The sequence below is a fragment of the Haliotis asinina genome, chromosome 10, assembly GCF_037392515.1.
Source record: "Haliotis asinina isolate JCU_RB_2024 chromosome 10, JCU_Hal_asi_v2, whole genome shotgun sequence".
Classification (NCBI taxonomy): Eukaryota; Metazoa; Mollusca; class Gastropoda; order Lepetellida; family Haliotidae; genus Haliotis; species Haliotis asinina.
The window spans coordinates 41880184-41892747 of record NC_090289.1 but is presented as its reverse complement, the minus strand read 5'-3'; the positions used below and the strand labels follow the sequence as shown (position 1 = coordinate 41892747).

Genomic DNA, 12564 nt, shown 5'->3' with positions numbered 1-12564 from the left:
ATTACGCTTTAACTCAGTACACGTTACATAATGCAATCCATATCAGACCCATAAACTTTCGAGTCAGAATTGGTCTTCAGTAACCCATGCTTGTCGTAAGAGGCGTCTTACTGATTGGGTGCTCAGGCTGGCTGACCTGGTTGACACATGTCATCGTTTCCCAATTGTGTAGTTCGATACCGATGCTCATGCTGTCGATCACTCGATTGTCAGAGTTCGTTACATCCAGCGTTCATAACACTACGACATTCGTAAGTCTATGAAAAGGGTAGGGATACGAGGAGCGTTACGACTGCATTGTGGATCTGGACCGTGGTCCAATTTCGATTAATTACACACCGCCGTCTCATTGCTAAATGACCCGTGAAGGTCCCGGGGTAGAATAAGCCTTCAGCAACCCATGCTTGCCATGAAAGGCGACTGTGCTTGTCGTAAGAGACGACAAACGGGATCGGGTGGTAAAGCTCGCTGACTTGGTTGACACATGTTATCGCAGATTGCGCAGATCTATGCTCATGCTTTTGATAACTGGATTGTGTGATCCAGACTGTATTATTTACGGACCGCCACCACATAGCTGTAATATTGCTGAGTGTGGCGTAAAACTAAACTCACTCACTCATTGCTAAATGCGGCGTTACACAACAAACAATGAAATGCGGCGTTGCACAACCAAACACAATACCTAAACAGCAGAAATATGTACAGCAGGGTCATAAAATAAATTGAGACACTTAAACAATCACATTTCATTATAAACTGACCAGAAAAAGAAAGTATTCCAAAAGTTACCATTTCTCAAACTTTAAATTTATTTTTTGTAGGTAAATTATACACCGAAACATGTCGCCCCAGCGTAGCAATTTGATATCTGCAGTGAAATCACGTGTACGTCGTGAATAAACCATGGTTTGGGGGCTCTGTGAGAGTTTCACATGAACTAAGGATATAAGTTACACAGGTTACACATGCATTTTGAAAACTATCACTACAAATATGCCACGACTATCAGCAGCTGAACGTGAAAGGGCCATAGATATGCTCCAGATGGGGTCGACACACGCCAACTTTGCAAGAACCTTCGGCTGCTTCCACACTGCTGTAATGTTACAGACAGACGGACCAGACATGGGACAGACAGAAAGGGGAGGCCGCGAGCTACAACACCAACTGAAGACCGGCATTTGAGGACGTTACACCTGAGAAACCGTTTTCTGACGGTAACGTCACCAGCGGCGAATGCCCTTGAATAGAAGTCTTCGGGCAGCAGGTATCAAAGCCTACAGACCCTTCAAAGGACAGGTGTTGGCCCCTGAACACAGACGACACAGACTGCGTTGGACCCGAGCTGTTTGTCGTTGGCAGCGTCAAGACAGGGTTCGTGTACCGTTCAGCGACCCAAACCGGTTTTCCCTATACAGGTATTCCGTCGTAGAGGTAAACGTTTGGCTGCATACTGTGTTTGAGAAATTAAGCCCTGCGGTTGTTGGGGTCACATGGCTTGGACAACCATCTGTGGAGAAGAAACACTGTGATTAATGATGGAACCCTGAATGCAGGGACGTATAAGGGCCAAGTTCTGCAATCGGTTGTCGAACCTTTGCTTGGACAGCAGGTAATCGTGTGGTCTTCCAACATGGCAGCGCACTTCCTCATACTGCCAATAGTGCCATGATTGTGGCCGATCTTCTGAAGAGGAACAACATAAACATTCTACCCTGGCCAACACGTTCTCCAGACCTACCCACGATCACGTACATGTGGGATGCACTAGACAGACGCGTGCAGAAACGCCCTTATCCACTACAGAATAGACAGGACTAATGGCGGCGGATACCGCTTGGCCTTGTCCGACGTTTTCGGCTAGAAGGAGAGTGCGTGCCTGTATTGATGCAAGGGATGGACATACAAGCTGCTAAAGTGATGGTAGTGAACAATTACTGTGTGCAACTCGGCACCTGCTTATCCTCTATCAGATTGAAAACTGGTTTTCAACCCCCCAATGATAATGACCTCTTGGAAACCTTGCATACTCTTTTGCCGATCAGTTTATGAACAATATGTCATGTCATGCAATCAGATGTGACTCAAACCACCCACTTTCCCTAAGTAAAACATACGCCTCCCAGACATCAGGCGGTATTTCCTGAACTATTTGGAACCCCCGTTCAGCGTACAATGATATCCTCTGCATATCCCCAACTAACACAGATATGACGTCAACAAGAGTCCCGACGTCACTGTTCGGATAATCCATCATGGAAATGTTCTGTGACGTCACAGTGATGTCAACAGGTCGAGGCCATTGCTTCATAAAGGTGGCGTAAGCACGACGTTCCATGAAGGGTTTCTGTACCAATATCATGGATTCTGCCGGAATGTTTCTCTTCGTCAAGAGGTCGTAAGTGAACCTGGCATTTTCTCCGCTGTTCGTAGACTTATCTTCCACAATGATATGGTCCCCTGGTACTCCAGTGGAGGTGGCGACGTCGAAAAACATCTCCGCCTCTGATTTCGGCCACTTTCCTATGTGAAAAGGACCGCTGCAGTTAAAAGAAGCTCATTTTGGTTTGTTCTTTTTTGGTAAAGTTTTGTTTAAAGTAAGACATTTGCAGAAGGGGTGTATGAAAGGGATGAACAAAAATATATTAAATTTAAAATTTACCTTGTGTGAGTTGGCCACATTTTCCTGACATCACTATCCAGTCCGCCATACCCCTGTGGAAAAGGTCAGAGGCCACTTCCGCCACTCTCAGATCGTTGCTTCCCAATGCAATGATGACATCACTCTGCGACAATTGGCAATGGTTTTAACATGATATATGTTTAGATAGGAGATGCACTATAGAATGAATGATTGAATGTCTCTTACGAACAGTATAACAGTATAATCAGCTACACCACGGTGGCAGGTAATGATACCAAGTATGGAAAACAACACTTTGAAAGTCAGGATGGATACCCCCATACACAACCAGGCACGTAGTACATTGAGCTGAACAGTTCACATGCCTCACGAAACCTTATATAAAAACTGGGTTTGTTCTTTTAAACATTTACATGTTCTCAATGTAATCACACAATTGCGAGTAAGAGGAGCTATCATTCGTATGTCTACACATTGAGCAAAAATTTGTGAATAAAGTAATGTCGTGAAGGCATCAGAAACGAATGACGAAAAACTTTTTGTTAATAGACTTGTTCACATATAGTTTTTCGTTGCTTACAATACTATGAGTTTGACTGATATGTAAACGTTGTTTATAAATATATAAGTCCATGATTATTTTCCGTTATCAAAATATATATCTTTAAAAGTGGGATTGGCTGTGTCATTGTGACTGTAACACAAAGTATGCGTCTTTGAAACAATCACAGTCAACTTGGAATGGTGTCAGATGCTTGCAAAAAGGTTCACGTCGATGGGGCGTATCACAATCACACGCAAAGGCACGTACGTTTTTCCTTGACAATTGTAACAGTATGGTTGCTACCACAAAGTCAAGGTCTACACCACACCCGCTTTGCAGTTTTACAACCACTCATCCAAGTGATCTAAATATTCGGGCGGAGTAAGATCGCACCTGTTTCAGTGACTGGTTTAGTTTCATGTAGTCCCATAGTTTCTGCGCAGCGTCCAGGTTTCGTATACTGAGCGCCGAGTTTGTCTTCTTTGCGGTAACGAATGACATTCTACACTGATTACAAAGCTAACTTGGGTCACACGTCACAACTCGCTCCTTGTCATCACCTGAAATATGAATCCTTCCCTTAGATCATTATTTGTTCCACACATCAGTGTGAATGTACAAATTTTAGACCCAGTAATATCTTGTAAACATAGTATTGTGAATGAACCAGTAATGGTCTATCCTAACATAGTGAGTATGCTCAGCCCCAACAGCTTATGCTGATATCGTTCTCAGCTCTGGCAGGCTACGCATAGCCAGGTTCAGGAGCCTATACTCAACCGAAACACTAGCAGCCTATGCTCAACGAACCCAACACTAGCAGCCTACACTCATCCAACTCGAGAGGCTAACACTCACCCAACTCTAGCAGCCTACATTCACCCAAATCAAGCTGCCTACGCTCACTCAAAACTAGCAGTCTATACTCGCCCCCAACTAGCTGCCTACACTCACCCAACTCTAGCAGCCTACTCTCACTCAAGACTAGCAGCCTATACTCACCCAAAACTAGCTGCCTACACTCACCCAAAACTAGCAGCCTATACTCACCCCAAATTAGCATCCTATACACACCCAACTCTAGCATCCTACACACGGTCAAGACTAGCAGCCTATACTCACCCAAAACTAGCTGCCTACACTCACCCAACTCTAGCTGCCTACACTCACCCAACTCTAGCAGCCTATACTCACTCAAGACTAGCAGCCTACACACACCCAACTCTAGCATCCAACACTCATTCAAGACTAGCAGCCTACACACACCCAACTCTAGCAGCCTACACTCACCCAACTCTCGCAGTCTATACCCACCCCAACACTAGCAGCCTATACTCACCCCAAACTAGCTGCCTACACTCAACCAACACAAGCAGCATACACTCACTCAACACTAGCAGCCTATACTCACCCAACTCTAGCAACCTACACTCACTCAACACTAGCAGCCTATACTCACCCAAAACCAGTTGCCTACACTCATCCAACTCTAGTAGCTAACACTCACCCAATTCTAGCATCCTACACACAGCCAGTTCTTGCACTCTATACTCACCCTCTGCTCAGCTCTAGCAACTAGCTCACTCAAAACTAGCAGCCTATACTCACCCAAAACTATCAGCCTACACATCCAACTCTAGCTGCCTATACTCACCCAAAACTAGCAGCCTACATTCATCCAACACTAGCATCCTACACTCACCCAACTCTAGCTGCCTACACTCACCCAATACTAGCATCCTACACTCACCCAACTCTAGCAGCCTATACTCACCCAACACTAGTAACCTGCACTCACCCAACACTAGCAGTCTACATTCATCTAACACTAGCAACCTACACTCACCCAACACTAGCAGCCTATACTCACCCAGTTCTTGCACTATATACTCACCCTCTGCTCAGCTCTTCCAGCCTATACTCACCCCCTTCACAGCTCTGGCAGCCTATAGTCATTCTCTTCTCACCTCCAACAGGCTGTAACCATCCCCTCAGCTCTATTCATCCCCCGCTCACCTCCCGCAGGCTGTAACCATCCCCTCAGCTCTGTTCATCCCCCGCTCACCTCCAACAGGCTGTGACCATCCCCTCAGCTCTATTCATTCCCCGCTCACCTCCAGCAGGCTATATTCATCCCACCCACAGCTCTAGCAGGCACTGTGTTTGATGTTTTTATAGTTTAGTCTCCTGCTCACCACTCACTAAAACACTTTTAAAACGTTGAAAGCATGTATATCAATCAGCTCAAATGTCTTATCTACATGACCTTTCCAGGCCTTAGATATCAAGGGAGATAAAAAATATAAGAACTGATCGAATGAATATACGGACTGAGGTGTACTCGTTTTACTACACGATGATCTACTGGGCTGGAACTATAAACTATCTACCATTACTGCCCACACACAATCACATGCATTCACGTCTCCATTTTTTTTGAGTTCTTGAAAGGGACATTAAATTCCTCTTCACCTGACCTCTTACCTATCCCCGCCAGTTAGGTCTATCCAGGTAAGACTATCCCAAACTCGGGAAGAATACCAATAGGTGAAGGAGTTATCCTGAACTCGGTATACACGTACCTCCGGAACGCCGATGTGAACGTGTCACAGGTGTACCCAGAGCTGTGAGAATCTCCTGCTTTGGGCCAAGAACTCTCTCGTCGTCAGTGTCTAATGGGGACGGTGCACGTGTCTTCGTATATTCATGTCGTTCATTGCAATGATAATGGTGCGTGCAACATGTCACACGATTGACTGTGTGACTCTGACAGGGAAAATATATTATGCTGCTTATCTATGTATGCCTTTGTGTTTATACTTAACGGCCTGAACTCGTCTGGGTCGAGGGGTGACACATGCTTAAGATTATAAGGTTCCCTAAGCCATGGTGGCCTAGACCTGTACAACGACTCGTGGATCATTCGAGCAAGGGCGACACATCGGTGTTCATAAGAATTATTATGGCGACTGAGTGAATGAGAGAGTGAATGAAGTGGTGTGTGTGTGTGTGTGTGTGTGTGTGTGTGTGTGTGTGTGTGTGTGTGTGTGTGTGTGTGTGTGTGTGTGTGTGTGTGTGTGTGTGTGTGTGTGTGTGTGTGTGTGTGTGTGTGTGTGTGTGTGTGTGTGTGTGTGTGTGTGTGTGTGTGTGTGTGTTTAGGAAAGAGAGAGCTCTGGCAGTGTATGAACTGAACATGTACGGGTGTGTCATTGATAAAATGTGCAGATATGTTTTTGTTTGCGGGTTGTGTTGTGGTTTTATATTTACCATCTCCCCCTCTGCCCTTCTCTCTCTTCGCTCTCTCTCTCTCTCTCTCTGTCTCTCTCTCTCTCTCTCTCTCTCGCTGGAGTAATGTTAAGTGCTAAAACTTGTTAAAATCAAACTCCCACGCACTCTCTCTTTCCGAGTTCTTATATACGTCGGACAGAGAGTGTGTGGGCCAGGGAGAACGTGTATGTATATGCGTGGTCGAAATGAGTGCATCTGTGAGCGCGTCTGTCAGTGAATGACTAACAGTTTCACATATGCATTTTAAAGGGACTCATGTTGTTCGCACAAATTGGCGAGCCGGTGTGCATGGGTTGTTGCGAAGTTCAAATCAGTTATCCAGGTTCCTCAACGCGTACTGATAATGACTCTTCGTTGACGGGTGATTAAACGACTGGCATATATTTACTTTTAGGGTTGGTTAAATCCTGATGCAACGCTATAAACACTGCACTGCGACGGGTGTACGACGGCCTAATCCCAACATATCTTCAGTGCATTACAGTTGTTCATTTGTTTCGCTTTCCAAGATCATGATAATCGTTATTTTTAACTGTCTTTTATTCTTCTTTCCTATATTGAAGAGTTGTCCGTCACTGTTGGTGTAATATCCTATAAACGTGTATTTCTTAATGAGTGAATATAACCTGACCACAGTGTTTATCGGATGTCTGCATTGACTCAGTTGGTGGTTGGATCCCGGGCCGCGTCATACACAATTACTAAAATATGGTAGTTTTTGTTGCCTTGTCTGGTACTCTGCATAGGAGATTTAAAACCAGGACTGGTCGAGGCGTACTCAGTCAGGTATCCATGTTAAGGTGAAGCATGGTATCTCAGAGCACTAGAGCACTATACTAGTGCACTTTAAATCAAGCGCGTGTCCTCACTGAGTCTCCTAATCGTGAAGTTCCGGGTTGGAATTGAGCAACGCTACTTGCAGATCAGACTCATTGACTCATATCCCAGTTGCGTTTATCGATGCTCATGCTGTTGTTTAATTGGCCCGGATTGTGTACAGACCGTCGACACATACCTGGAATATTGCTTAATACAGCATTAAACAATAAACAACCCCATCTTGCTTCTCCTGGCATTGCATGCACTGGTCTGCTCGTCGAAGAGTACAACACGAAACCTTACGAAACCTTAAAGTATAACTCACCATCTGCATGCTGTACAGATACATAGATATATAGTACTTCCATAACAGCTAGCAGCAGTTACTGTGACATTTAACTGCATCTGTTCGTGAAATAGCATCACAAGGCCCCATTGCAGATCTGTCAGAAACGCTCATAAAATATCTGAACATTGTCGTCAGCATCTGCAAAATGACTTTAATCAAACTCAGACTGATTCCCTTTAAACATGCTTATTACAACATTGGGAAAAAATATCATATTGTGCTACAAAGAGGCAGGAGACATTTGTCTCAGCTTTCGGGGTTTATTGTTTGAATTATTCGAATTTGAATATCATTTCTTTGAAGGACATAAATTAGCTAGAAACAGACATGAGTCACGGACTTCTTGACTGAAACTGCTTTGCTTGCAGAACTTGCAAATCATACCTAAAGTGTGTATTCTGCCCCACAAATAGATCAAGGTGGGGTACACACTACATTTTCACATTATATTGCCTGTGGTCATTTAATAAACTTTCAGGACAAAAGTGCGAACCTCTGCAAACCCCCACTCCCTCTGGATCCGACTATGCGAGAGATGACCCTGTCGCTAAAACCGAGCACACCAACAACGATCAAAACACATTCAGATAGTTTAAGTAGCGTCACTGGCGTACACTATGACATGTGTAGAAGTGACGGGAAGGTCCTCATCCAGTTTACCTGCAACAGAAACATGATGTACGTAAAAGAAACTGTTATCATTGCATTCCATATATACTTCAGATGCAACAAGCAATAGAAGAGTACAAAATATTACACGGCCATATGTTAAATCTACAGAAACGTTACGACATTAGTTCTTCCAAGTTGACGATCATATAATAAGTGGAACGTTTCACGAGGAATTTCCATGAAATGTTTCATGTTTTTCTTCAAAACATTTTGACAATGTTTCAAACTCAACGAATATTGAATCAGTGTATGATCTAACATGTCGTTTGAAGAGGTCATTAAGCACACCCAAAGTTTCATTTACCTTAGAGAGTAAATGACCTCGCCATGTTTAGGTTTATGTATGACTGTTAAATTTCAGGATGTTCCCATACTTTTCGTTTGTAGTATTAATAATATATTACTAGAGCCAAGAAACACTTCCACTTTTGTGGACGTGACGGTGGCTGGGCGGGTTAAGTGCCTGACTCTGAGGATGTGGGTTCGAATCCCGGATGGGACTCAACTCAAAAGAGTACAAGAATTTGCACTTTACTTAAAAAAGTGTAATCCCAAATGGAACATATGTATTACAACGGAGACTTTATGTTTTTGATATTCTCTAGGATCTGTGAGGCAGACGTGTCACCATACAACGACTGATCTTCAGGAAAATCTCAAGTTCAATATCACCACACACACGCCTAACGAAAGGAAACCTGAGAGGATATTTAAAGTGACAAGGTGCTTGTTGAAAATCGGCAGCTACTGACTGGGATTGTGGTGATTCTTGATGCAGGATACATTCGAAAGGACATTGCAATGTGTTCATCAGAATAAGAAACAATGATGATAATCATGACTTCCGGGTATTGTACGCAAACTGGTCACCAAAGCTGACTATACATATCATAGTTCATGCGAATTGACGACATATTGCGGCAATGCTGAGAACAAGGATATTGGTGGGGTAGTAATACTTCAGCTGAACAATATTTTAACACTCTTTTTCTTTATTATGAAAAGCCAGTTTGCTCTTTTCGGATTCCATAAAAAATCAAACAGAAATAAAAAGATAATACAACCAGCATAACATTGGGACTCACATATATTCGATAAAGCCAACACTCAGCCAACTGCATTTGTAAATTATACGTGTACAGAACGAGCTTGCTGTGTATTCTGTTCAAAATGAGTATAAAGAGTGAGTAAGGTTTTGGGCCGCGTTTAGCATTGTTTCAGCATCATCACGGTGGGACAACATAAACAGGCTTCACGAATTGTACCTATGCAAGGAATCGAACCTGGGCCTTCGAACGCTCTAACCACATGGCCACCCCACCGCCTCGAGCATAACGAACTAAACACGGTGGACCCTCGAGTTCATTATGAGCGTTGTTAACAGTATGTTGCTTCGATCTATAAATTGGCATAACAAACAGTCCTTCCAAAAAGAGGGTTTTCAGAAATAACAACGTACCTTACCAGTTAAATCAGTTCTATTTTGTCGTACAGCTCACTGGACGGCCACGCACGTAAAACACCGCACTGCAGCCTCCGCAGTAATTGGCCCTGAAAACACATGTTTGTATAATGTACGGAAGTGTGATAATCTCAAAACCCAAATGATTTACGACACCATCTACGTATATGATATCGTAATCCACGTAGACAATACAGGTTTCCAAATAATGATGTATGAATAATACAAGTGGCGTCCCGAAGCTAAAAGGGGTGGTTGGGTAGCCTATTTGTTAAAGTGTTCGCTCATGCCGGAGACCTGGGTTCGATTCTCCAGATGGGTACAATGTGTGAAGCCCATTTTTTGCGTTCCCCTCTCTGGTGTTGCTGAAATATTGCTAAAAGTGGCGTAAAACTAAACTCAATAACTCACTCACTCACCGAAGCTTAAATGCGTCGCAATATTATGTGACTGTCAATGCATTGGAAACGCGAACAACACGAGTTATTATACAATAATATAGAATGAGGTAACATAAGTTCAAAGGTAAATGAGTACGATGTTAAGTTAGCTCCACTGAGCGGCTTCGGTCCAACCGAACACAGAAACACATTTCTGCTTATATGCAGAAACCTCGTAAAGGCCCAGGTTAGAACTGGCCTTCAGTAACCCGCGGAAGTCGTAAGAGGCAGGATCGGGTGGTCAGGTTCGCTGACATGGTTGACACATGTCTCCGTATCCCGACTGCACACATCGATGCTCATGCTGTTGATCACTGGATAGTAAAGTCCATGTTCGATTATTTACAGACTACAGCCAGCAGGAATATTGCTGTGTAAAGTGTAAATTATGAAAGAAACCAACCAACCAACCTTAAGCGAAGTGTTTTTGTGCACCTTATGCTTATTGTTTTCTCCAAGAACGTGCAAGGTTGGGCGAGAATGAATTTAAATACAAACCCTTCTATTCCAACAGCAAGAGTTGTATCAGCTCCATCACAGAAGAATCGGGTTAGAACTGGTCTTAAGTTGCCCATAGCGACAGATGAGTGAGGTCAGAAGGATTTATCCCGTTATCACAGCTATATTCCAGCATGGTGACAGTACATGGGGGTTGACTGATTTCTAACATCTAACGACTGTCGTCTATGTCGAGAGCGAATTCTTTAAACACCCCCACCCTCATAACTCTGGGAAGTTCAGGAAGAAACTGGGTACAGCGTGCAAGATGACACAATAAATCAAAGGAAAGTCGGTACCTACACGCAAGTAGCTGCAGGAAACTGTTCGCATTTGGTAACCATGCACGGGTTTACAAAACAATATACCATAGGCTGTCCGTCCGGGCACTGCGAATTTCCTGGAATATAACGAGAACAATAGAAGTGACAAGACCTTATCCATTTGGTAACCATGCACGGGTTTACAACACAATATACCATAGGCTTCCGTCCGGGCACTGCGAATTTCCTGGAATATAACGAGAACAACAGAAGTGACAAGACCTTATCCACGTCCATAGAGGAAGTGACGAAACTTTCCATGAGATCGACTGTTGTTTTACGCCACACTCAGCAATATTCCAGCTATATGACCACGGTCTCTAAATAGTCGAGTATGTACCAGACAATCCAGTTATCTACATCATAAGCATATATCTACGGAACTGGGATACGATAACATGTGTCAAACAAGTGATCGATCACGTTAGTCGCCTCTTACTGAGGTTCCAACTGAAATAAGTAGAAGCATAGTGAAGGCTCTGTATCCATGTGAATAAATATTATTTCTGACACAAAATATATAAGGCCTCGCAACCATACCCAGCAACAACGAAATAGCGATTTTCACTGCAAAATGACCAACCACCTGTTAATATTTTTGATAATTAAACAAAACAATTGATATGACTTTTGTTAGTAAACACAAACATGCCACTATGCAAAACATTTCTGGCACAGTTCAAATAATATGTGGCAAAATTTTACACGTGTTTATAATAATGTGATTATCCTGTAAACAGTATGTTTAGTATTAATGTACCACTAGGCAGTACGACACCTACCTGATACCAAACTGACCAGTGCCAGAATAAGCACTATAGCACCAGTCTTCATGTCTAGGGTTTTATCTTCACTTTCCCAGCACAAGCGATGAAATAAAATTTCTCTGTGTGTGCAGCCTTGTTAAGAGAGATATAGCTCGCCCGGTGCATTTGAGTCACATTGCGGCAATCCCCCTGCACCTAATGACAAAATAGCCAGTAACGCCCTTTGCGAAAATATGGATGAATTAATTGACTGATTCACCGCGTCCTTGACTTTTTCAAACCTGCGATGTTTCTGTCGCCACCATGACATGGAATGTTATATATATGGAAGGAAGGGGGGATAGGATACAACAAAATTCCAGGACAAAAGGTGCGTACGTATGTGGCTATTACAGAATGCACTGTTATCATAAAGGTTGACGCCTTCCTCCTTTGACTGATGGACGTTTGTAAGTCTGAAGACAGTAAACTACAGCATCTGCAACGTTGCAACGACACTTCATTACACCAACTGTTGCTTTGGAGGTGTCTCCGTCGCTGTCGTCCAAGACCTTTCTACAAGACCTGTAATCCAGCTGTAAATAATTGAGTCTGGACCAGACAATCCGGTGACGAAATTTGTACAACATGGCATGTGTCCACCAAGTTAGCGATCCTGGTCATCCGATCCCGTCCATTAAGTCATCATCGAACCTGGGTGCGTATTTTCTTCCATTGGTAATGGTTTCTCCTTCTGCTTACATCTGAACAATGAC

The 12564-nt window shown here is 43.4% G+C and overlaps 1 protein-coding gene and 1 long non-coding RNA gene across 2 annotated transcripts; both read right to left on the bottom strand.

Annotated features, from left to right (window-relative positions):
* Positions 1-788: 788 nt before the first annotated feature.
* Positions 789-5962, bottom strand: LOC137298898 (uncharacterized protein SCO4629-like). Its single transcript, XM_067831261.1, has 4 exons — positions 5774-5962; positions 3585-3751; positions 2666-2789; positions 789-2526 (listed from the first exon to the last, which is right to left on the bottom strand). Exons 2-4 carry the CDS (start codon positions 3690-3692, stop codon positions 2069-2071), a joined length of 690 nt encoding a protein of 229 aa, XP_067687362.1. The 5' UTR covers positions 3693-3751; positions 5774-5962; the 3' UTR covers positions 789-2068.
* A 1816-nt stretch (positions 5963-7778) lies between these two features.
* On the bottom strand, positions 7779-12024 carry LOC137297809 (uncharacterized). Its single transcript, XR_010957701.1, has 4 exons — positions 11825-12024; positions 11023-11119; positions 9784-9870; positions 7779-8307 (listed from the first exon to the last, which is right to left on the bottom strand). It is a non-coding gene; the product is annotated as an uncharacterized lncRNA (long non-coding RNA).
* Between the last annotated feature and the right edge of the window lie 540 nt (positions 12025-12564).

Bases quoted from the DNA above. Each gene is read 5' to 3' on its own strand.
- LOC137298898 (XM_067831261.1), bottom strand. From the start codon at position 3,692: ATGTCATTCGTTACCGCAAAGAAGACAAACTCGGCGCTCAGTATACGA. The intron at 2,790-3,584 runs GTGCGATCTTAC...CAATTGTCGCAG, and splicing joins TAAACCAGTCACTGAAACAG to AGTGATGTCATCATTGCATT. The intron at 2,527-2,665 runs GTAAATTTTAAA...CTTTTCACATAG, and splicing joins ATGTGGCCAACTCACACAAG to GAAAGTGGCCGAAATCAGAG.